Below are 27168 nucleotides of genomic sequence, written 5' to 3' on the forward strand. Positions count from 1 at the left end.
CAGGACCATACCTGCCTATATTTGCTAAACGAAAACCCGGAGGAGGATGATGCCATTGGATGCCCAGCCCCCTTTCCCCAGAGTCTCCGCCCACCCGCACAGCCCACATTTAAAAACTCACGCAAATCAACGTCAAATGACGCCAATCTGAGCAAGATTTACGCTCATCTGCCCATACCTCAATCTGATTGGCTACTATGGGCCTCATCACGACTTCGGCGGTAACCCTTAAATCCGGCAGTAGCGCTATTACCGCCGGATTTAAGGGTCCGCCAATCAGGGCTTCGGCGGATTTCGCCCCAGCTCTGAGCTGGGGGGGAAATCCGCCGGAAATTTGTGCTATTACCGCCGGCGAGAAATCCGCCGGCGGTATTAGCGCGAAGATTCCCCATTGAGCCCAATGGGGAATGGGGCATTCCCGAATGGGCTCAGTGGGGAATGGGGACTTACATTACCGCCGAACTCGTGATCCGGCGCTATTAGCGCTGGGGAGTTCGGCGGTAGGGCTAATACCGCCCGCGCTAATAGCGTTACCGTTACCGCCCAAGGCGTGATGAGGCCCTATGAGTCTATTTGGGAGGCAGGGAGGATAGCTCAGGGGCAGTGCGTTTGTCGGAAGCAAGACAACGAATCCCGGTCTCGTGCTTAGAAATTGGTCTCTGGTATTAAGCGGGTTATAAAAGAACAATTACTATTTTTGTAGACAATCACATCGAGGTGTGAGCAGACTTACTAGAAGGGCCGGAAATCCGGCAGACTTCATGCTCTTCCCCGGAGACCCGGAGAACAGAGTAAAAACACGGAGACAAGGAAGGTATGAGCAGGATTGGGCACATTATCCCGACCCGCAATCCGGAAAATGGAAGTCGTGATCATGAGGGTGGAGAAAGCAGCCTGCATCTATACTGCGACATGTCATTATCTATTTGATACCATTTAAGCTCTCGGTCAGCACATGCTGTGGCCTCATTACACGTTCCACTGAGTTCTGGCTCCTGTCACTGAATGCGATAATTGCTGTTACCATGTGCAAATAATCTGAGGGTCTCGGCAGCATTTGCCAACATAAAACTGTAGCAAAAACTATGGATTTTCAGAAATGCAGCATTCAGTGTTAATCTGCATCTCGTGTTGTGGTAAGTCTAGAAAAGGATTTCCCAGCCCTCGTTCAGCAATAGAAATGGATATAGGACTATTACTGTTCCATGTAAAATAATGCATGGCTGGGCCAGTGGTGACCCTTCTATGTGATGCAGAGCAAATTGGTTAGGGGCATCCCAAATACTGCCTATTGGGCTTCATTCCGACCCTCCTGGAATCCAGACGGTAGTGATGCCAGGATACCGGCAAATGTGGATACCGTTTCCGCACCCGGTCCAGCGGCATTGCCGCCGGATTACAGGTGCCGGCGGAGCGGTGTTGATCGCCATTCCTAGAGTCCCATCGGACTCAATGAGTGGATTTGCTGTGGCGGTATCAAGGCCTTTTTTTGCCGGTAGTGTGCCTGGCTTACCTCCATCATTTAGCGGGAGGTAATCCAGGTGCCACACCAGCACTCATGTAGTCGGGTGGTCCGGTAAAGTGCTGGTATCCTCCGATGAGCCCCATTACCGCCATTTGGTGATTTCTCCAGCACACTTTTGTCCCTGAAGTTGACAGCGTGCAGTAGCACGTTTCTTCCCTTTATGAACAAAATGTGCTTAATTTTCTGGAACTGGTTTGACACGTTTACCTCCACTGTTCGCGTTGTGGTAAAAAATTGCAGAAATCCTATGTGTACTTCCAAATCATAATCATTTGGTATTGACCATATATGGTGTTTTCAAGACAGCGCGTAAGCTCACTACCTCATAAATGATGATCATTAAATGCCACCTGTGTTTACCGCAACAGCCTAAATCATAATGAGGGGCTCAGTATCAGTGGCTTTTTCTGTTGCTCCTCTGAACATTTTTCCAGGTAAATTCTCTATTTTCCATGAATGTGATTTCCAGCTGAATCCTGATTGCATATATATTGATCCAGTGTGGGATAGTTTTGCATTTACGGAGGGTAATTTTTTTAACTAGTACTATTACGTTTTATAAAAAATGTGCAGTGATTACATAGTCACTAAATAACATTTGCACCAAATGACCAGCGCAAAGAAGACTTTTTACAACAGTCGCTGTGTGCGAAAGTCAGTACGATACTGGCCAGACCTGCTGCAAATGTACAGGAAGTTATGTAATCAGGTGCCCTGAAAGGTTTATTTGCAGTTTTGTCATTCCTAGGTTTCTAGTATGGGGCTGTGTCTGCAAACACATCTTGCATGTTGATTGGAATATAGCTTTTTTTCCCCCAAAGTGTGGAGAATTCGGTGCTGTATCAATTTGCACATCCAAATTCGCAGAGGAAATGAAATATCCAGGGTATGAAAACACCCATGCAGCCTCATGGATGATGAAAGTCAGGCATGGCAACCAATTCCTGCGGGTTCACCGAAGCAGAAGCAAGAACAGTGCTTCCACTACTTGCTTCAAATGGAAGGATGAAATGTAGGCTCTAAGAAAATGTGCAGGACATGAACAGCGATTTAACTTAGCAGGGTCTCTGTGAAATCTCAGTAGGTAACTTCAACGGTTGCAGAGATTTTTTTCAAAACCTGTAGGTTGAAAATGTAAATCCTGATGCCACAAATCAGCTTTTCATTCCTATAGGCGTCATCGAAATCTATAAGAGATTGTATTGAATGTATTTCGCATGTGCACGGCTCTTAAGTGTGGCGGGGCAGCATGATTCTCTGACTCCAACCGCAGTAGTGAAGAGTGCAGTGTCTGGAAGCATCACCACGCCATGCAGCACAGCCACATACCTGTCCAGTGCCCTCCTGTGAGACCCTTCTGGTATATGCTGGGAAGGTCTGAGGGCCTCCCTAGAATTGGCACTGTCACCCACTGTACCCATGCTGCAGGGATTGCTAAACATTTACTGTCTAATTGGAGGACAGGGAGGATTCATCGCAGGAGAGTTGGTCAAAGCCAAATCCATTGAATCTCTTCAGCCGAATTTGGCCGCAAATATATTTGGGCAGTGGGTAAGGGCAATAATTAAGGTGAGAGGTGCAGGGAGACTGCAGGGGGCCAGGGTGTGCCCACCTGCATATACTACATACATTTGCAGCCAAATGGCTTAAAATAAAGAATTTGATGGATTTGGATTCAGCCAAATCTCCTTGATGATATCACCTATAACCCTAATTGCCAGACTGGGTGACATGCAGTCGCTGTACACAGGCAAACAAAAAATAGTCATAGGCGCCCCTCTGCGAGAACCAACACAGCGAAATGACCTGTTCTTTGTGAAGATACCCACTCGAGAGTCCGCAGACACACTTTTGCTCACTGTACCTTTCACAGAAGGAAAATATCCATTTGGACATCATTCTTTGTGCCGCACACATGGGCAGTCCAGCACCAAAATGCTATGACAATTCCATGCTCAGGAGGATAGCTCAGGTGCAACGTGCTCGCCTTGGAAGCAAGACGACACGGAGCAACACAGGTTCGATCCCCGGGTCTGTGTTTAGAAACCTCTGGGTATTAACCGTGTTATAAATAACCTATCATATCATATAATTCTGAACAAGAGTAGCAGCAGCAACCCCATACACGTGTTTCAGCCTCGTTGGGCCTCATCAGTGAGGTGGAGCTGTGCCTCTCTGAGACTGTGGCAGACTGTGAAACCCCATGTTTGTGGTTCTCATTTGCGTAAGTAACCCCAAACAAGATCCGGGAGGATGTGTTTTGCAGTCTGTCACTACCCCACAACAAGGAGGGGCCACAGAAAGATCAAATGGACCATCAATGCCCCCTCTCAAAGCCCATTCAGCGGTTGTTCAGGAGGTCGAATGAGGGGAGACATTCTCCACCTCTGATGAAAGGTTCACACCAACAAATGTCCTATAATTGGAACATGACCGGTGTGGCTCACATGACCAGTGTGGCACACATGACCAGTGTTGCACACATGACGAACCCTCTTGCAAGTCAGTGAACTTCCTGTTTGGAGTGTGTGGATTTCTCAATAGTTCCCTCGCATAAGGTATTGCGCAAGGGCCAATGTGCCCCCTTTTCTCATACAAACTGCGCGGTCCGTTGATCGAATGCCATTAAGTGCCATGTTCACTATTTGCACAGTTTGTGTAATAAAATTCCATGTCTTTTGGCTAAAAACCGCCCTAATTCAAACACTTTTAAGTTCTTAGAGCCTGTGAAGGGTGTATTATGGGCTATTTAAGCACAACCATGTGATCCATTCCTGCCAGACACTAAGTATGCAGTTTTCTCTTTTTAGAATAATGTTAACAATGAGCAGTAATCATTTACTATGTAACATCATGATAAAGGTGTTTTTTTTCTTTTTTTTTTTTACATTTCCTTGCACACACGTGTCAGCATTAAGAAAGTCTGCCAAAAGTCACATGTATTTATTTGTATTCTGATATGAACTGGAGATTTGTAATTGCCAAGAAATATATCCACTGCGTGAAGCATTCATTGAGTGCTTGGTAACACATTTCTAAACATCAACTGTGTTGTAGAGTTAAGCGGCACTTGAGTGTCTGCAGATACCCGCTCCGTGCAGCACTCTTAGTGGTGGTTGGTCGATATGTTTGTTGATGTGAGTAGCAGAATGGCCGTGATCCATCAGATTATGTAGGATACTTTGAGCGAATAGGACCGGAGAGGGTGTATAAGCCTAAGCTTTTTTCATGCATTTTCAATACACAATTATGCTGGTAATTCTAACCCAGAAAGTGAGCTCTACTAATCAGGCCTTACTTTCATAAATGCTCCATGCCAAAAAGTATAGTGCACTTGTGTTCTCTTTATTGAACCCGGTCTACCGAAATACTCTCAAACGCCGTGTAGTTTGACCGCAAGGAAGCAACAGAGTAGCATGCCCGTTCCAGACGAAGGTCTCCAGAAATGAAATTCCTTTCTAGCAGCAAGGTGCTCCAGCTGATTTGTTCACTGAAAAGTGTGTACTGAGTTCTGGTAACCACACATGCTAAATAATGGATGGAAATATGCATGACTTCCTTAGGAAGGTGCCCTCCAAAGGAATTGTTACTGGCATGTAAGGAGCCAAAGCTATTCTAGAAAAAGCATGGGCCTATTTTGAAATCTGTTTTCTTTTAAAAATAGGCCGTTTTCAAATACATATATGTGTGCCTGCCCTAGACGTGGTGGCAGTTTTATTAAAATAAACAAAGTTATACCTGGTTTGATATACTGGCTTTTGTAGGGATATATTCATACATTGCCAAAACCCATTTGATGTCTCATTATCCAACTGCTTTCCAGTAATCCCTGGCAACTGTCTGAGTTTTCTGTTTCAGCCTGTCTGGGGCTGTGGTCTTTTCACAACAGCCCCAGAGACGTCCTTTGTGCTTGGCTGGAAAGGCTTGACACCTCACCTGGGGAACTGGATTGGCGTCCAGGTGGCTGGTTGGGAGTCACTGGTTCAGAAGGATCTCTGCCAGAAGAACAGAAGGCTCACACCAGGAGAACAATGAGTGGAGTCTTTCTGATTAAAGGCAGACAGGGCAGAAGGGGAGAGGGTAGCCCAAAACTCGACTTCAGCCATCTTGGATTTTCTCAGGGCATTCACACTTCATGTTCCCTCTCCCCACGTACTGCGTACGAAGCACTCTGGAGCCAACATCACCAAAGATTCTTGACTATATGAGGAGGATGAGAGCCTTCTCTTAAATGTATAATCTTTGGATAACAAACTTTATCTGAGTACAGTCTGCCTTTGCTACAGAGGTAAAGATAAAGACTTTCAAGAAGGGAGCAGTGCCCTCCCACCACTCATTTCAGAGGACCATTTAATGTGATCTCTGTCTGGACAAGAGCCGTCTGCTTCCTGAACCATGGTAGAAAGTCTCTGCCCAGTGAAGGTGGCAGCCTCTGCAAGAGCTCTTTCTATCAACTATCCTGGCTGGGAAGGGCACAATAAGGATGCACCTTATCCCTGGAGAGCCAGGGCCGAATACTCCAGCAACAAATAGCCCAGGGTCTGTGTTTCCCACCTCAAACTATTTTCAAACTGACAAAACCACTTTGAGCCATTTAAAAAAAAAAAAACTGTAGGACAGTCAGAGCTGGCTTTGGCACTCATCTCTTTTTAGAACCACTTCAAGTCATCAAGGTGCCTACTCGACCATTGCCTGCCTAGGCTCCTGCCCTCTGCGAACTGATTGCTGTTGAAGAACTACATCACATCACTGAGCTTTGTCGATCTGACTCAACTGCTTTGCCTCCGACTCGCCTATCCCCTGCCTGATCTTCAGCCAATTCGAGTCAACTTGAACTGTAGGACTGCAGTGAATCTCTGGACCACCTAAAACTGACCTGACCATCTTAATGCCAACTCAACCTATTGGAAAGCACGAAAAGGACCGGCTCTGTGCTTTCTATCCACCCAAGAAGATGATAAATGAATTCACAGTTTTTTGGTCGCATGGTCTGGTTTTAAGGGCCCATTTGACCATTTCAGACCCCACTTCATAGCTTTTTAAAGCATATCCTTGGTCTTGGACATTGCTGCAGAAACAATTGCCTGTCTACCCCAATCTTCAGACCCATAGTGCCCCCTTTCATCTCAAGGTCTGCATATTCTGTGTCTTCCTCTACATGGGTGGGCGACTAGTTTTTTTTATTAGTGTGTTTGTATTTTTAGATTAATCAACAGCTCCCATTTTCTATAGTACCTTGATTAGGCATTTCCTTTATGTTTGTCCCACAGTATTATTGTTGTTGTAAAGCTCTTTGCTAGCTTACAGCCCCCTTGAAGAGTATAGCTTGCCGTCTGCCCATGCTAGCTTAGAGAGGCGAAGGAGGTATACCGTTCATGTTGTGGCTGTTTCAGCTTTATGATTGAGATCACTGCTGGTTTAGTAATAGTGTGAGGCTGAGTAGGAGTTGGGAAACCACTACTTAACTCTGCACTCCTGCAGGTCCGTAATCATTTTGTCACAGAAAGGGCTGCACACATTTGGTTGTGCTTGGTATTGTTATTAGTGATGCTACATTTTCTGTTTGCTGACATTAGTTTCACTCTTTGCATAGAGCTTTCTTAAAGCAAGGAATTTATGAAGCATGGTTCACAGTGAAAGGTACCAGTGTGATAACTTGGGCAATCCAGAAGAAGGCTCCCCGCCTAGTTTCCATTGCAGCACGTGTGAGCAAAAAGGCAACATAGAAATACTGTGATGAATTCGCTGGAGTCATCTCAGATTTTCCAGTGGGGACCTCCTTCCATGTGGCCAGAGGACGGCAGCCGCTACCTTACCCTGACCCTGGGGGGTGGCTATATGAGGGAGAATCGCATGGGAGAGCCTACGGGGAAGTATCCTGGCTTCATCAGATGAGACGCGGTATTTCTGCCAATCAAGGGACCCAAAACCACCTTCTTATGACCCTAAGAACAATCCCTTCCCTAATAGTCTCATAAATTGTATGCCTAATTATCAATCCCCTAAAAAGTACTGGGACGAGGAAGAATAAGAGTCACCTCACTGAAAATCACTTTCACAGTACTGTGATGAGGGAGAGGAGTGGAGGAGCAATGAAGATCACTCCCCATGAAAACCACTGTGGGCCTCGCTGCAGGAATCCTGTATTGCAGAGAGAGAAGGGCCTTGGACTGCTGTTCTATAAGAAGGAAGGAGGAGCCCTTTCACCACAAATACCTATGGGGAGCTGGGACGTGCTGGAAGAGCTAAGGAGAGCAGTCTACCCCCTCCAGAAAGAAGGGAAACCCCTGGGCTTCAACAGAGTATCACAACCCAAGAAACACTGCAGACTCCCTCACTGAGGAGGACACCAGGGAGAGTGTGTTGCCCTTTCCAGGGTGTTGGGACCTGTTGAAGTTTATGGTAAGGAGACCATAGGCTGCTGCTGTTTGGAAGAAGACATGTCATTCATCCACGAGGCTTGTGAAGCCTTCAAGCACGAACCGGTGTGGCAGAACCGAGCGGCTCACCAGCACAGCAGAAGAAAAATGCTGCAAAGTTAGGTCATGCCGCAGACACGCCTGGAGCCAGTGAAAAACTCCTGGGCATGCGACAACACAGAAATCAGTGTTTTACCTAGCGAGACCTGGATCAAGACAGGCATGCTAATGCAAGGATTCAGGAGACACTGGAGTGAAACAAGAGCAGTTCGGAGAGGAAGGTAGGCAGTATACATCTACCGCAGGAGTGGCAACAGTGCTGAGAATGCCAACAAGAGGCGGTGAGTCAATCCAAACACAGTGGGGACCCCAGGGGGTTTCGGCAACCACGCCAAATACAAACTATAAATATTTAGGCCACAGAAGGAGAGAAAAAACACTTAATCAGAAACAAGAAAGTATATTGTGAATAAGACCCCTAATAAGATATGATTCAATGGAATACAAAAATGTGGGGAACCCAAATCGAATGGTGTATCAAAGAGATACACTACACTTAAAAAAAGGGTATGCACAGCTGTGGAAGTAAAAGAGAAACAGCATGTAAATATAAGAAGTCCTGGCAGGAGAGTATACCAGGCAATGATAAGTGTGACACAAGCAGTCCTGGTAGGAGTGCTTACAAAGCAAACACAAGGAGGATAGCCTCGGGCGGAAAGCTTAGGGGCAATGCGCTCATCTTGGAAGCAAGACAGTGCTGAGAAACACAGGTTCGATCCCCAGTAATCCAATTACAAATACAAAAAATTACAAAGAGCATGGGAAGTACTGGCAGGGGAGTATACCAGGCAGTTGCAAGCCTACAAGAAGTCATGAGAAAATAGATAAAACTGTGTTTACCAAACAAAAGGAACTCTTTGAAAGAAGTGGAACAACAAAGCTAAGCAACTTTGGAAATAACATACTGTTGTAGGCCAAGAAAGACACAAAAAATCATTTGTATTGAGGAGAATTCTAGGGGAGGGAGCCACCCCCTGGAGCCAACGCGTTTTAGCCTTGGAGAGCTTTTATGTTGAAGTGGTTTAATTTTCCTTTACAAACTCTTTTCCAATCACCCAAGGTTAAAAACATTTCCCTTTTCACCTTATAGTTTAGTTTATAGTGCGAGTGTCAGATAGAGCTTTTGGACATAAGGACGTTTTTGATTTTAACAACCTGATACAGGCAGATCCTTAGTTTTTGGTTTTAGGTAGGGAAATTCCTCTTAGAGCAGGGTCAGAGAGGCCTTTTCCCAACCCGTTTACTTTTGATAAAAAACATGACTAACTTGTGTCCGAGTTTCATTCCTGACTCCTCACAATACTAATAAAACAATAGTGAACACAAGGAAAAAAATGTGTGGGAATATTTCCTTCAAACACATTGTGTTTTCCCAGGGTCTTTATCAGTCTCAATTATATTGAGGAACTGCTGGCTCCAATCCAATGGCCACTTGTCTATAATGGGGGAGAAGGCACCGACGAGTCAGTACCCTTTCCTTTTTGAAGGAGGTGAACCAGTCCAGTGTAAACACCTAGAGCTCCTGCAATTGTTTTTTGCAGCTGACCACTCACTCCTGGGCTGGCTTAAACTGTCAAAGGAAACATGGGTTCCTTTGTCAGTTTGGTAGTACTCCAGTACTCATGTCCAATGAGACATGTAAGGCTGGGGCCTTATTCTTTGCCAGGCTTGCATGCCCCATTGGGGATGCACGCTCGGATACTGCAGGCCTGAATGTGGGACGGGGCACTCTTGCTTCACCCACACATCCGGGGCGGAGGAGTATTGGTTCTCAACAGTAAGGCCTAACCACCCCTATGCGAAGGTGGGATTTCCCTACCTAAAGAAAACTAAGGATAGTTTGTGTCAGGAAGTCTGAATCAAATATCAGTCTGTGTCCAAAACCTATACTTGCGCTCACAACTAACTGTACACAATGTGTATGGATGTAAACCAGTTCACAAGGTATCAGGGTTCAGTTCCCCAAGGGTTCAAATCTTCCATTTTTTCAAAACAACGCAATTCCTTGGGACACTCCATAGCTGTTTTGACATCAGTACTTTTCACTGGTTCACATAGATAGTTCTGCTTTTTTACTTCAAAAATCACATAAGAGGTTGTTGCAAAACACAATCTTTGTTATACATTATGGATAATTTCATTGGCGTTTCCATACAGGGGTGCACTCTGTCTAGGAGCAGCTGTCGGACCACATGGTGCACCCTTTACAGGCCACGCAATTGATACGCCTTCTTGACTAATTTCATTCAACAATTGGCCACTGCATTACTTTAACAGTGAAGCTTGGTTCTTTCATCAATGTCACACTCGTCTCATACTGTACCGTGGCTTGGTTGGCCACCATGCACTTTGTTACACTTTTCTGCAGGTTTCCTCTTAACCTGCAGTTCCTTGAAATTTTACCTTTGGCCAATACTTGGTTTCTCATCTCAGACCCTTCATGGTATTCCATTGGCTTTGCCAATTCTTGTCTCCCAGACAATACATTCTGTGGTATCTGCTACATGCACCCCATTTGCTTTCACACCAAAACTTTCTTTTTACTCTGTGCAGCATTCAAAAAGGGCTTACAAAAACTTTGCTCGTTCAGTATTCATAAGTACTTGTTTCGGCATACAAAAGTACTTGCAATGACTTTCAGTTCTTTCGGTAGTCAAAAGTGCATGTTTCAGCATTCAAAAGTACTTGCAAAGACTTTCAGTTTGTTCTGTATTCAAAAGGACTTTCTTACAAGTTCCTGGAGTGCCCCGTATGAGTATTTCCCTGGTTTTCAGTCATCGGTTACACACAGCAGATCCCTTCTGTTTGTTGTCCTTAGTGACGGGCCTCTCAACGCTTCTGCTTCTACTTTCCGGCTTCCCTGAGCTTTGACCTTTCCTTTGTGGCAAGCACAGAGAGACTGCTCCTTGTCCTGGTTTCCCACGGCGGCTGGGGTTATTGGGAGTGTCAAAGTTCCTGCTGCGCAAACCTGATAAGGAGGGTAGCTGGAATTTCCGGACCCTTTCGAGGCCAACATCAGCCTCAGCGTCTCCCTCTCCTGCTTGACACGGCTCCCGGCTCTTGGGTCTCCAGCTCGCTTCTCTCCAGCCCGTTCCCCCATGCTTTCTGCGGCAAGGACTTTTATATCTGTTAGGGGTGGTAAGTGACCCCAAGTGTGGGTCATTAAGTCCAATTGCTGGGCTATGGCGAAACCCATTAGGTCGACATGCCTGGTTGTTCCACTTGTTTACCTCCATAGCCGTCTTCATCTCAGTACCAGAGTGGTGTTTGGGTATGTCGGATTTAATAAAAGACAAATGCATAACTCCATGCTGTCTCTGAATGTGTTTGTCTCAATCCAATGCGGATGTGTCTTCCCAGTTGGTCTCTTCCTCATTCTATTATTGAGGTGGTGTTTCAGGGGCACAGTTTGGAGGGAAGAAAAGGGAAAGGGTTGACAGTCGACTACAAAAGCTTGAGGGATAGAGGGTTCATTCTGAAAAGGGAATCGGGATACCATGTCTCACCTAAGGAGGTCCTCTTCCTGCTCCCCAAGTTCCCTACACCCAGGTGATCCTCTCTCGCATATCCACCCCAGGGTCAGGATCCAAAAGCGATGGCCTTTCCCTGGCCATCTGAGAGGAGGATACAGGGGGAAAAGAAGTGAGGACGCCCTCAGCTCATGATTTCTGTATGTGCTCACAGCATGGGTAAATGTCAAAGTGAATGAAGAACGGCTGCTGAATCAATGCTAATGCGTGTTTGTGAATGTGAGTGTAAACGAAGAATGAATGCTGTATGAATGCCATTATGGGCCTAATTCACAAAGCGTTTTCCAATGGGGGTTTGCCATTACAAAACGCTTCTGTGAATTACGCCCTATGTGTCTATGAATGTAAGATTGAATGAAGAATGAATTCCATATGAATTGGATGCTGATGTAAGTTTGTGAATGCCTGTGTGCTCGAATATGAGAGTGAATGAATAAAGAATGATGCTGTATGAACGTTGAAGTGTGTGTGGCCGAGCCCTGGGAGCAGGCCCCTTATTTGGGGAGAGGGTCTGGACGTTGCAAGGGAGTGAGGATTGGGACTAAAGGCAGCTCTTACTGTGCCCTGCCATGTTTGTATGGGGCATGAAGTGGATGCCCAGTAACACAAATACTGAGTGCACTTAAGTGGCACTGGCCCATATTGATGGGTGCAGTCTGGACATGACTGGACTGTGATATGGCATTTTTAACTGGGCATCAAGAGTGTAGACAGCATAATGATTGCTCCTATGGGGTAATGGCACACATTGGTGGCTTCAGTCTGGACATATTTATTTACTATGGCATGACATTTTTACGGGGCATCAAGGGTGATGCAGGATTAGGAGTGCTGTGGTACTGTACAAGTCTTCACTGTGGCTTGTCATTTTTGACTGGGCACCAAGGATGATTGCAGCGTGATGGGTGTTCATACATGGTAGTGGCCCACATTGGTGGGTCTAGTCTGGACATATTTCTTCTTTGTAGAGCACATTTTATACTGGCAAAGCCAACAGGAGAAGGCTCTAATGTGGTAATGCTGGCACGTCAGGTGCAGGTGCAGACTCCATGGATATGTATGGGCACAGCCAGCATGAAATATTTTATATACTAGCCGATATTGTGGGCAAAGGCATCATGAAACAGGGTTGGAAAATGCGCCTCTGCAGTGCTGCTAACGTGTTGCCTCTACTGGACTTTTACATGCGTTACCCTACAAAACCCATTGTAAACTGTGGCTTTTTACCCACATTTTCACAGAAAGTGTGCTGAAAATGTATACGTCCCTCCGATGAAAGAATTACCCAGCCTCCACTGCTCCAGTCTCATCAGGATGTACAAGGACAGCCAAGCTCTACACATGCAGCTCTTCAAACACTGCACTGCAACATGAACACCAAAAGGACCGGAATTCAGCCGCTTTCCCAGGAGCACAGAGCAGTGGCTTTCATTGAGTGGCCCATTCCTGTTGCTAGGTTGAGTTTGCAACATCATGCAATGTGTGCGAACATGCGCACGCTTTTACGAGGGGCTGTCCTGTTCAAAAACGAAAAAAAGCTACAGGAGGAAAAAGAGTGACTAACAGCCCAGCCCAAGGGCCCTTTTTCTGGCATTCCGCAGTGCCAAGTAGGAAGGCTGAATCTGTGTCATGTGCCACATGATTGCTCGGTTGGCAGGCCAAGACTGGCATAGTGAGTGAAGCAGCCGTAACGAGAATTTGCTGGAGGGATACGTCGGGCATTTACTGTATGTCTGGAATATGCCCATCATAACACATATACTGAAGCAAAGGGAGGATAGCTCAGGGTCTCAGGAGGATAGCTCAAGGGCAATGTGCTCGCCTTGGAAGCAAGACTACACGGAGCACCACAGGTTCGATCCCCGGGTCCGCTCTTAGAAACCTTTGGGTATTAAGCGTGTTATAAGTAACCTATCATATCAAGGCCCAACAGGGCCAGGACAGTACACAACAGGGAAACCCTTGAGTGATATGACCTGCTGCTGGAAAGCCCCAATGGGATAAGGTTCCAGCTCAAAGGCTAGGAGTTCCAATATTCCCACAGCACCAGTGGTCATTTGTGGCTAATCCTGCCTCTTGTGAGCGGATAAGCGAAGGAATGTCTGCAGGGCTGTCAGGGAAAATGGTCTTCCCTGCGGAATAATTGGAATTAAGAACAAATCAATCAACTCGCATATTACCAGTCAAATGGGTGATGGCGTAGCTGGCAAACATCTGTACGGCATTCTTCTCAAAATGCTTTCGAACAAAATAACAGTGTCAGTGCTGGGCTGGGCATCGCGGGTGTTCAATTGAATGATGCCTTCAGTTTAGGAAAGATATGAAACTAAGCACACTGTGCATCAGAAATAAAATCCAGAAGAGGCAGATTTCTTAAACTTGCATTCAGAAATGTGTAAGAAGGGTCTGCCATCTTTGGCTCTCCAGATGTGTTGGACTACAACTCCCATCAGCCGCAGGCAGCATAGTCAATGATGACAGATCATGGGAGCAGTAGTTTAAAACATCCGAGAGCCGCAGGTTGCAGACCCTTGTTTTGCAAGATATATTTCAGAATGAAAAATGCGTGGGATGTCTCTTTCATGACAAACATGAATTACAGCATGCACCATCCGTCCATTCATGCAAGGCATATAGCTGCCATTGTGCAGTGTTTATGTGAAATAACAGGGGAGGGGCCATGCCATCCCTGCCATTTTAGGTTTAAAAACGAGGTGTATTATGGGTGCTACGTGCTTTAGAATTTGGCCTTCGATATATGTGTATTGGTTCCCCATTCCAATACAATTACTGAGCCCCAATGAAATCATTCTGTGCCTGAACTATACTCATTCAACTTGAAAAGTGCAGCCGTACTATAAATATTATTTTATAATATGTGGATTGTCTCAACCTGCGGCAGCATTTTATAATTCGTAGATGATGCACACGTGTTTCTAAATGATATTCATTGTCCTTTAAGGGAAAGCTACTATGTACAAAATATATCATGTTTAAAACGCTGTAAAGCTCTGAACAGGCAGCTAGTAACATTATTTTGGCTGCATGGTCTGCTAACAGCCTCACATTTTCTCTTCCTAAATGTTAGTGACCCAATATTATCTCCTTTTGCTTAATTACCATGACAACCATAACCATACAACATTAAAAACACTACATTCAAAAGTGGATCACTACATCCCATAATTTAAAATATGTCAGAAAGCAGCAGACAAGCATCGGAAATCATTCTTAATTATGCTGATGGCAGAACAGCTGAAAGAAGCTGTCAGATATAACCTCTATACTGTTCTAGATACAGCGGTGCAAGTTGACTCAGCATGTCTGATTTAATTGTCTGTCCAGAACTGAGACTGCTTCCATTGAGAAATGTCAAGACTGAAGTAAACAATAAAACAATAGAAAGGAAGGTAATACAAGATACAAGATACATTCACATTTCCTGACTACCAAGTTCAGACTGAAAGAGGGCTCACCTTTCCAGATGAATGCCCTACACCCAACTGCTCTCTAAAGTGTGCACTTGTTAAAGCCCTATTGGGCCGGTTAAGTCACAAAAGAGGACGCGGACATCCAGATAGGCGCTGAGAGAACATAAGCCTCTCTGCTATATAGCATCACCTCTATTATGGTCCACGTTACTGTTTCGGATGTAAAAAACATTATTTCTCTTCACCTTAAGCAATAATGGACCCGTTGGAGTGGCAACTATTGTATTGGAGCAGGTATGTAAAGGAGTGCATTTACTCTTAGAGTCCACAGACCCGCACTAAAGATGTCCCTTTTTTCGTGATTTCATTGTCACAGTGCATGTCTCTGTTAAAGATGTTCCCTCCTCTCCTGTGTCATACTCAGAGTCCTCGATTTGCAGGAAGTCCCAAGGTTTAAGATGGACATCATGTAGAGTAAGGTCCTATATGGCCAATTTCTTCCTTGAGAAGGTTTCTGTTCTCTTGGCTTGCCTGGACTTCCCACCACCTCTCCCGGTCCCAGATCAAAGTGTCTCCATGCTAATTATCCACTTTCAAGCATGTAACCTGTGTCTTGCAGCCTACCTTCTAGTGCCGGATCCCAGCCCTATACCCTAAGGAAACCAGTCTCTACTTCTGCCAGAGGCATCAGAATGAACACTACGAGTGAAATAGGTTTCCTGGGTGTAATTATAATTGTTTATTTGTACAGCGTGTATTTACAAGTGAAGTGCTTCAAAGCGCTTCATAGCAGGAAGGGAGCAAGGGTATAAAGTAGTCATTTTTAGGCCTTGAGGATTCCGAATGATCTAACAACAAAAAACAGAAAAAGCTGCTCCATGTGCACCCGTGTGTTGTTGGCACAGCTTAACAGGTGAAAGCCTCGAGCAGAGGTCTCTTTTATCTGTACACAAAAGTGGAAAGCCAGAGTGGGGGGAAAAAGTATGTCAGCAAACCTGGTTTTGACTTTTTAATGTAATGCTTCAATAACTTGCTTTGTAGCAATACATCCTTTGGATGCCATCTTCCTGCTGCAGAGAGGAAGGTCCCTTCCAATGGTTGGACTGCTTGAACGTTTGGAGCCAGTATGCCACCCAAAAAGTGTTTCCACTTTGGAATTTAAAATATTGTCTCCGACAATTTGGAGTCCCATTTCTGCTTAAAATGAATTTAGTTCAGGCGACTGTTTGCATAGCCACACCATACTGTTCTCTGTTATTTAATTATTGATTAATAAGGTGAAATGTGTCAAAAGACAGCTGCATCATGTGAAGGCAGGCGAGAGTTCTACCACTGAACCACCCTTGCAATCATATATCATGTCAAGGGTTCCCCTTATGGCTAAGTGTGATTTTAAAACAGAACTTAAATGGGAAACAGTCGCTCAGTTTCCGCATGTGCATATGTCCTGCTGTGCATACTATAATTGTATGTACTGCAGGGCCTAACTCAGCTTCTGCCATGCCAATTTCGGGTGCCTATGTTATGTTATTTTGTCATTTATATAGCGCTCTTTATATCATTGGTATGACCTCAAAGCGCTTGTGGGTTGATCGCCCTCTGGGACCATAGTCCAAGTCAGTCAAGAAAGTAGGGTTTTGTTGGGGGCTTGGATTCACTCAGTATGTGAGCAGCTGATGCGATTGCTTGGTGGTAGCTGCATCCTAACCTTAGGTGTGTTGGTATAGAGAGATCAGTTGAGTGTGTGCAGCCTGGTGGTTGGTCTCTGAGACTGCATTCTGGCAGCATTAGGCCTGTGTAGGATGTTTATTTGTGCAGCTAGGCCGATTTGTTTAGTGGGGTGTAGCTGCGTTCTAGCAGGATGCTGAGGTGTCATGGAGTAATGTTCCTATGTGAGCAGCTAGGCTGAAATTAATCTGGGTGTATCCACGCTCTATTGTGTGTTGGTGTAGAGTAGAGAGTGAGCATAGTGATCGGAGAGGTGAGCGTCTGGAATGGATGTTTTATTGCTACGAGCCCACTGTTCTGAATTACATTCATGTGCTCCGGGATAGCTGCACTCGGTGGGAGATGGGACGGGGGTAGCTAGGCATGTGTAGTGGACTCGCAAAGCTGCTCGTTTGTGGTCCTATGTCTAGCGCCTGCGGGACGCTATGCTGTCATCAATGGTAACTGATTTATGATTCTGTCTTGGAAAAAAAAGGTATGCAAAGGGTATCATATATACAGATGTTGATAAAGTTCAGTTATACCACCAATGGCCGTCAGACCGAACTGGGTGCTAGCCCACCAGCACCAGATTTTAAAACACAGAGCGCTGTCTGAAAGTCAGACTGTTTAGTAGGTCTGACTTTCATGTCAGAATCCATTTACTTGAGCTCCTTGGACTTTAACTACCCGGGAGATTCGCTCTAGCAGAAGGAAATCCATCACACAAGCTCAGCACCCAACAAACAAAATCGCCCAATCAGATGCCAACGAAGCAAACTCACCTATGCATCCGGCACGGTGGGTGTGCAAGCTCCTAACTCTCAAAGCCCACTTCTCCAAACCCTATCCAAATGGTAGAAATGATCTTGTGACCCAAACTCACCATTCGTCTTTGCAAGTGTTTAGGGGTGCTATAAAGTAAATGAAACATATACTCTTGTAGACTGTCCAGGATTACATTTTGTGATATTTACAAGTAGCATGCTTGTGGAGTCCGTCAATAGAGTCAAGACATGTTATGATTATTAGCGCATTACATATACGCAAAGGCACGAATATATCTGTTTCAATATTGAAACAATATTGAAAGCCTGATGAAGATAATGGAATTTGAACCCACAAATGCCTAGATAAAAAAGTAAGAAAGCCCCCACTTACCTGAACAATGCCATCAGGAAAAGAAGCTCAAACAGGATGCTAAGATCCAACACTGATGAACTCCTAGAGATTCCCCGCTTCAAATGCACCAGAGCAGGAGGTAGGAGCTTTCAAGTCCTCGCTCCGAAACACCGGAACTCACTCCCTATCCACATTAAAAAGGGAGTCTCCTTCCCCAAATTTAAAAAAAAGTCTAAACACCTGGCTATTTAAAACATTTTAGCCAATTCAACAAACCATTAGCTCTCCCTAGCATCTCATGCATCAGACACACACACATCGTTGTGAGTCTCACCTATCCCAATGTAAATACTTTGTGTGCTGTCTCTCTCTCATACTATGCCTTTCCTTGTGTAACTATATCTAATCTTCATCATGTAAATAATGATTGGATGCTTGTGTTACGTCCTATGCAAATATACCTGTAACCACGCTGTGATACCCCAGGGTCTGGGTGTGTAACACATTTAATAAATAAATAAATAAATAAATAAATAAATAAATAAATAAATAAATAAAACTTTTTCATCTACCAACTTGTTTATACATTTTCGATAATGGGAACAAAAAAGAAAATGTAGATGATGATGGAAAACGCACTGCTCAAGGTTGGAGCCTTGTGGGTCAGTAATGCTCTGTGATGGGCATCTTACAAGGGAGAGCAGTGGAGGGTGCCCTGCGTATCTTCATTCCCCATTGCATCCAATAGTGAAACACTTACCACAACCATAATCAGGTTTGCATTCGCCGGGATTATGCAACACAGCAACAAATCCATCCTCGCAGGTAGGGACAGGAGGCAAATCACAGGAAACGAGGTCACACACTGCAACACAAAAGCAAACATATGTATAAGTTGCATAAATCACCGACTACTCCACTACAATGTTTTAATCACTATTAACTGCATCTATCTTTTAGATGGGAACGTGTTCAGTAGAGATATGCGTGTCCTCATTACATGGAAGCTAATGTGTGTCCAATGATAAAGAGAAGAGAACTGGCACGAGAACATTTCACTTACCTTTCTCCTTATATTGTCAAGGTTCATTCTGTAAGGAGAGGCATACTTCAGTAATATATGTTAACCTTTCTTTTCTTTCATTCCCTTCTTGTGCCTGTCTCAAGTGGGTGTTTTTGTTTGTGCCACAGGTATACATATATAGTGTACAGCAACACTAATACGTTTTTGCTTTTTGGTTTTATATGCTAATATTGTACTTGATTGGGATATATGTCATGACCAGAACATTTTCCATGTGATTTGCTGTCAAAATAAACTGGCTTACATTAAAAAAAAAAAAAGAAAACAGTGTCATGTTGCAGTTCATGTCATGGACATGATATACATTATATATAAGCAGCAGCAATTATATACATCAGCCACATCCACAACAGACCCACACCCAAAAATGTTTTCACACAGTGGTATGAAAAGACGATCTCCTATACATCGATTTCCATCTGACGGCGGGACCGGCCACCAGAACCATCTTGCTGTTCCCTAAGGTAATCCGACACTGCCACCGGTTCTTTCCACTTCCTCGCTTAACAAGAGCTGCTCACAACAACCTTAAAAGGATGGAACTGAGACTGGCCTGTTGACCCAAAAACTATACACTCAAGCTGAGTTTCGATTAATTAACAAATGCAAATCACTTCCATTGTACGTTAACGTATGTAAATAGTTCCCATACATCTGCATTGTGGAAAATCTGAGTGGATTTGACAAATTGTTTGGTGAATGATTCAAGAGCTCTTTTTAAGTAAAGATTGTAATGGATTTTAGGTGCTTCCAGCATGAACTCGGATATTGATTGCTTTGGCCTGCTAGTCGCAGACTTCGAACACAACCCTATGATGGCAATGAGGAACTAGTGGCAATTATTAGGGGGAATACTCCGCTGTTTTGAAGTCCTGCCGTCTTGGGTCACTCCGCATCAGACTGAAGGCATCCCCAGTGTCTGGTTTACATTTCTATAATGTAATCTCTATAATGTTTAAATGTCTTTCACCCTGTTTTGTATATGATGTAACTAAGTAATGTCCTTGTAAAAGCACCTTCATGCCCCCGGGCTGTTTGCGCACTCTATACATTTAAAAAATAAATACAAATAAAATAAATAAATAATGTTGAATTGACCACACGCATGTTGCCATTCCGTCACAGCTAAATTTCTCAACAGCGCACCAGACTCATGATGGCACTCTAGTCTTCAAGTAGGGGACTTTAATCCCTGGTCATAACTTAATGAAAAAGCGTTTGCTATCAACCTTCATGATTCATGAAAAGCTACACAATCATGGCAGCTTCTGCGCTTGCATGTCATTTGTGGCAAGCATGTAGTAAATGAATTGTAAACAACGCAGCAAATCTGGCCTGATGGTTTTGTCTATCATCTTATACCTTGAAGCTCGAGAAAGCCTGAAACATTCTGCCTCAGTCCTTAGACCCAATGAACCAACACTCAAAAGATCAGTGCTCAGTCATCCTTGTGCTAGAGTCTGTTAAGCATTTGGTAGGCGGAGTCCATGCCGTAGAGTTGAGGGTGCAAAGATCTGAGATCTGAAATGCAATCAGCCTAACCCACGCCCACTCCTCAGCAGGCTTCTGAACATTGTAATGCACAGGACCTTCAAGGAGAGTTGCCACTATGAAATGCAGTGGGAGCATAACAGTGCATAGGGCATAGCCATCCATGAATCCTAGCTGCGCGGTAACGACCATCAATCTACCGCATCTAGTCTACCTTCCCTTCATTCACCTGCTGCACACTCTCTCCACAGCCATCAAACTACCGCGTCTAGTCTACCTTCCCTTCATTCACCTGCTGCACACTGTCTCCACAGCCATCAATCTACCGCGTCTAGTCTACCTTCCCTTCATTCACCTGCTGCACACTGTCTCCACAGCCATCAATCTACCGCGTCTAGTCTACCTTCCCTTCATTCACCTGTTGCACACTCTCTCCACAGCCATCAATATACCGCATCTACTCTACCTTCCCTTCATTCACCTGCTGCACACTGTCTCCACAGCCATCAATCTACCGCGTCTAGTCTACCTTCCCTTCATTCACCTGCTGCACACTCTCTCCACAACCATCAATCGCAAGTCCCAGCAGGACTCTTTAAACCCTACATCAACAACTGACACAGCGAGAGGGGTCCATCTTCTGAAACACAACCACCACCTTCAGCTTCTCATAGGGAAGGAATTCTACCTGGTACTCCCTCGGCCCACCATGTTCGCTCTCAATGCCTGATTCCACGCGACACTATGTGAGGCGCTGTGTACATCACAGCAAAGAATCGGACGACAGATACAATTCCTGTAAACAACAACTGCAATAAATAATTGGCACCGGACCCATTGAAAAGGTGCAATAAAATAAAATGCAGAGAGGCTGAAATAAGTTAACGCAAACACTATTCAACAAAACAAAATGTTCTAGACAACAAGTAAAAACATGCTAAACATATTCACGTATTCATTCACAAAGTCTAACATGCTAAACAATGAGTTTGAAGGCACATTGGGATAAGCATTCCTTTGCAGTCTGCTAAATTTCCAATGTGCGGTTGAGTTACCGAATGGAATTACCATTGATTAGTCGTACTGTAATATGTTCGTCTCCATCAAAACTGCAAAGAGGTATTTGTAAGCATTACCACTGCAATTTTCCTGATTTTAATGCATTTAAATTCACCTAAACTAATGTATGCATTTTCATCTCCACTGAGAAGTCATTGGTCTCTTCTCCAATTCGTTGACAGAGCTAAGGCTTAATGGTTGCATTCCAAAACAGCTGCTATACTCATGTACTATGGTGTCTGGGTGGTCAACAGAGGTAACAGGCAGGCCATGAAAAAGGTAGTTTTGGGGTTTTACTTCAAATAAAACAGAATAGATCTCTTCTAATCAGGGACTTCAATGTATTTCTGATCCCCTCCAACGTTCTACTCACTCTCCTTCCTGCCCCTTTGCCTCTCACTCTGCAGTCCATTTTTCTACATCCCTTCCAGCTTCCTTTCTACGGGCTTCCAATAATTGTTCAGCCCACTTTCCTGCAAACTGATGTCTCCTGGGCCCCTCTCCAAATACCATTTTCTCCTTTTGTGTTTTCACCTCCTCATATTTGTTCAGTAATCACCTCCAAATACCTCCTCTTAAACTCAATCCTCTGTCCAAAAACCTCTGTAAACCTCTTATCACCATTCTTGTCAGCTCCTCCTCCTACCTCAACTTCTCCCCTTCCTCCTCCTGCTGTTCCAGCCCTTCCTTAAAGTCAACATCACTTTTAATTTCTCTTCCTTCCACCTACTTCATTTACACTTCTACTCCAGGTACCTCTTCCACCCTTTTTGCTCTTAATGTCCTTTTTCTGATTGGTCACCTCCTCGCCCATCTCATTCAACCTTCCTTCTCAACAACTTCTCAACCTCTTTCTTGATATTACTCACCTCAGCCAAAACATTCGTATATCATTTTTGCAGCCTTAGCTCCACCAACAACCTTCCACCTTTTGGCTTCAGCCAGGACACTTATGGAAATCAATAGTAATACATTTCTGGAAAGCGATTGTCTTATCAGTCGGTGGAACTCATGTGACTAGGAAGGGTCAATTGTCATAAAAATCAGACACCAGGCAGGTTTAGGCAATGCGGTTAGCAAACATGAATAGGTCAAAGGGAATCTACGTGTCTTTCTCTCATTTTCATGTGTTTAGGTAGTTTTAGGGCAGGTCTGCGTGCGTCATTAATAGGAATTCTGTTATTTTGTAACTAAGAGGCAAGGCCGCCACCAAATATGGAGACGTTTTTGTGAAGGGGTGTGTTGAAAATGTAAACCTTGTAATTATAGGTTTATGGGGATTGTGTTATAATGTTTGTGTCCAATGAACTGTGTGGGTTTTAGATTTCTCTGTATATGGCAACCAATCATGTGTGGGGAGAATGCCTTTGTAACGGTATCTGGGGAGTGTATTAACAGTTGCAAACTGTTTATAATGAGTGTTCTTTGTGTGGTTCAGGGAGACCAGGGTTAGTTTGACTGTTAGATGTCATCTAAGCCCCCTCCTGGCCGTTGTACAATAAACTTGCTTTATGTACAAAAGGCGCACATACTAATTTTAAAGGTGGGCCAAATTTGGGTAAAGGGGTGGAGCTAAAGGTCCACGCCTACATAAGTGTTGTCATCTATAGGTTGAACAAACATAACATGTGATCAAATGATTACCTCTGCAACCACAGACTTCGCTGATGAAATTGCTTGAGACACTCTACTCTTTCATTGTCTGTGCCATAAGAGATAGTCTCAAATTCATGAGGTTTCATGGGAACTACTCTGTATGTCGTAATTGTCTTATATAATAGACCAGAAGCTGGCAAGGGCATCTAACTAACTGGGGTTACAAAAAATTGAAAAAAGCTGTATGCTTCATTATGGGCATCATTGTAATGTCAATCGGCTCCTTTGAATCTGTACCCATCAGTGTATTCATGCCATGTCAGTTCATAGAAATCAGTGATTGGGATTTCCTTGTTTCCCTAAGGAGAGAAATGCCATACAACACACTATATTTGATACTGTTTCATGTCAGAGGCCAGTTTGGCACTTAATGGCCCCTCTATAAGTCAGCTGTGTGTCCAATGTGTTTAAGCCACAGTTGTAGTCAAAGGCAATGATTTTAAAAAGCAATATCAATCGATTTGGAATCATATTTTCGTGGCTTACATTGGGACTGAAGCTAATCTAGTTGGCATGTACTGTGTACAAAAAAAGACCAATGGCGGCAGAGGAAATACAAATTGTTGCAATTAGCAGAGCAAATCTTCACTCATATAACTCCGATTTGGATACTTATCTACCCCTTTGGGTTTAATGCATCCTTACTGCATGTATGATCTGGGTTTATAGGTGGCTGGTGCTAAACCCCACACTGCTTTGAACCTGTACTCAAGATATAGGCAATATGTAGTATTTAGTGGGACTCAGAAATATGCAGCTTGTTATGAAGCTGTGTGGCTTTTGTGGTGGAGGTTTGTGGTGGGTCTGCGATTGTAACAACAGTTTGAACCGGTATGCTATTTTATGTTAAGAATACTATGTATGTATTTGTTCTATGGCATTACTGGTGATGGTACGTTATTGTGGACAAAACAATAGAGAATGTATCAGTGTCAAGGGGAACATTGGTGCAGCTGGTTGGTGTATTGATGTTGTGATTGTGGATAGTTTATACCTTTAGGTTGTGTGACACTGTCACAGATGATTTGAAATGTTTCATACCAAAAAGAGCAATCTTTCCCTCATTCCCATGTGTATAGCCATGCTGATTTTAATTGGTTTTAATATTAGAAGAATGTGTTCCTATAAATAGTATTTATCTTCAGAATAAGTGACTGTTGTTGGTAGGAGTTTCTGCTTGTTGTAAAATGTTAAGCACTTTTTGGGAAGTGGTTCAACTTTAGTGTGGTGGCTTTATCTAGATGATGGTGGTTGACTATGTTAGCAGTGGTGCTTAGAGTATGGCATCCACCGTATGCAGGGTAGCAGGTATGGACTGATCCTAAAAAAACTGTCTAATGATGTGATGATGTGTTGTGCAACATATAGAACTACTGGTTTTAATATACTACCACTGTCTACAGCTACATCAAGGACCATGTAAGTAGAGCATACCTCATATGATGTGGTTAGGAAGTAAGGTTAGATGTCCATCTATATCAGAAAACTAAGGTAGGGTTAAACTTGGACAGAAGCTCTAAGCACTAGTCTTCTATGCGGATATCGAGAATATACTTAAATAATATATCCATCTATACACACAATTTGATGCACACTCAGATAGTATCTGGTAATGAGGAAACAAATACGATGAACAGAGCATCAGTTGAAGAATAGTGTGTGTCATCATACATGTAGGGATATAAAGGAGAGAATATGTCGCTGTACTACTTATAATTTCAATCAATGTGCATCCTGACAACTAGCCAAATCCCAAGAAAAGTGACCTAAGGCCATTCTACAAGGTTAAGGCCTGCATATACAGCACTTACAGTATATATTTATGTCATGTTGTCAATGTACTACAATCAAGATCAAGGTTTCTGTTTACTGTTACTAAACAAGAAGAACCTCACAGGACTTCTTAACATAGTATTCATATCATAGGTTCATGTCCAGATGATATAATTGGTGCTGTCATAGTGATGCTATCTGTGATGTCACCTCTGATGTCACGTTGCCGTAACGATGGTCAGGTCAAGTAGATTAAACATCATTTTACATCAGTTTACATAATTTCAAACCATTGCCTCTATCTTCTCTGGCCTTCTCCTTGGAGTAGGCTCAGGGATCCATGATGTCAACATATCCCAGAAGCACTCCAGGCCACGTTTACTGACATCATCACAGAGAATATGGGTGGTTCATGAATATATGAGGAAGGGGGTATATGTGGTTAGTACAGCAATGTAGCTCAAGATTAGAACACATCCACCCCCTTGAACAAATTTTACACAACACTAGACTATACAGCACATGTAGGGCAAGGGGAAGGAACTGCCCTAATGGGGAAATGGGATTGAGCCTTGCTTTCTTCACTAGGCTGCTTTCGGTGATGACAGCAGATCTGAACACCTTCACAGACCGACTATAATAAGACTCTCCCTTGGGTACGGAATGCGGAACCCTGATCTTGATCCGACTGGCCCTCCTAAATTCTCTTCCCTGTCTCCCTTCCTTTTGATCTAACCTCTCTTAAACCTCATAGCTCTTTGCTCCAGAAATTGGGATTGGTGGTCACCTCATCTACTAGTTTTTACTGTGGAGCCCAACCATTGAGGGCATGCAGTGTCTCGAGGCTATCTGCCTCTCTTTATACCAAAGGGATTCCTTTTGGTGGCAGGGTGTTCCCACAAACTATATCTGATGATAACATGAGCAGGCTTGGATCTCTTCAATGATGTCTAGAGCTTGCCACCATCTATACTTTGTCCATAATTACTCTTACATTTCTATACTAGCCTGTTGGTCTGGTGGTTGTAGAGAGGTATGGTGGGCCACTCTTCCCACTGAAAGTGCTCTAACACAAACTGAATAACAGAGTCTGTGGACACCTTCCTGAGTGAATTACTTCACTTCAGTAGTAGACTGCAATAATCCACTACCAATATGGCAGACGTCCTCTTATTGGGCTGTTAGTGGAAGGGTCTCATCATATCCAGGGTGATCATCTGCAAAGGGGCACACCCAGTGGTGAATGTTTTGTCGCGCTCAGTACACTCCCTGCACTCATGGACACAGCATTCTGTGTGTCCCTGTCCATCTCTGACAACCAAACTAACTCTTACTAACCCATAAATGTCAGTGATTACAAAAAGTACATTTTCAAAAGTGCATCCCTCAGCATCTCTGATACCTATGAACATTTCTCAATCCTAATACAACTCCTTCGACAGAGTGTATTCCACTACAGGTGCGTAAGATTTGAAGGTCTCCTCCAAGGTCCCATGTAACAGCCAGCCCTTTCTTGCATACTTCATCACTGGCTTCGGTCATTTCTGACTCCTCTCTCAGGATAGCATACACGGCTATAACACAGACATATGCCAGTGAGCCCTTGAGGAGTCATCCACATTCTGATGTTCACATTACTTTTCCTCTATCGATAAGTTTGAAAGGCAGACAGAAAAACTGTTGTGGTATTCCTGGCTGTGTTCCATGCTGTAGTTGTATTCAACAAGCAATGTAGCTATTCTACAAAGTCCTGGAGATGTCATGTTCATGTCCCTTACAGATTCATGATCCATACTTTGGTCTATTCAAATGCTTACTGCTTCTCTAAAATATTCAAACGTTTCTCCTTCACAAAGAAGCCATCTTAAGGTCTCCATGGCTCAAGCAATGTTTGGCATAATTTTCAATAATATTTTCTCAGACTGAGAAATGATAAGAGCTCCTCGTTGGCCTTAGATTCTGCTCTGAAAATATGGTCCTCACAAGTGACTCTGGGTTTGTCCCTGTCCTTCAATACATGCAGCCCAAGAAAACAAAGTTGTTGTGCAACTGTCTGCACGTTTCCTTTTTGGGTCTCGTATTAATTTCTTTCAAAATACTCAGGCCCGACTCCTGCTGAATATCAGGATGTCGTCCTGGAAGTACTTCATGCGTGGTATCGCTTTAAAGAAATTCTTTAACAGACGATGGAACACATAAGTCATGGATGCAAGGGCAAACGTCACTTTGTTACATCTGAAGATCTCATTTAGTGTGATGGAGGTGGTCGTTTTGTAAATTTTGGTTGAAATTATATTTGATGGCAAGCTCT

At 43.9% G+C, this 27168-nt stretch overlaps 1 protein-coding gene across 1 annotated transcript in view; it reads right to left on the reverse strand.

The window, feature by feature from the left end:
- Positions 1-27168, reverse strand: part of VWF (von Willebrand factor) — a 1005270-nt gene that overhangs the window by 217533 nt on the left and 760569 nt on the right. Inside the window, exon 41 of the mRNA XM_069628335.1 lies at positions 18555-18659. Coding sequence (XP_069484436.1) covers positions 18555-18659 — 105 coding nt within the window. The remainder of the gene's footprint in view (positions 1-18554; positions 18660-27168) is intronic.

This window comes from Ambystoma mexicanum, chromosome 12, assembly GCF_040938575.1.
Source record: "Ambystoma mexicanum isolate Mex_15411 chromosome 12, UKY_AmexF1_1, whole genome shotgun sequence".
In the NCBI taxonomy this organism is placed as follows: domain Eukaryota; kingdom Metazoa; phylum Chordata; class Amphibia; order Caudata; family Ambystomatidae; genus Ambystoma; species Ambystoma mexicanum.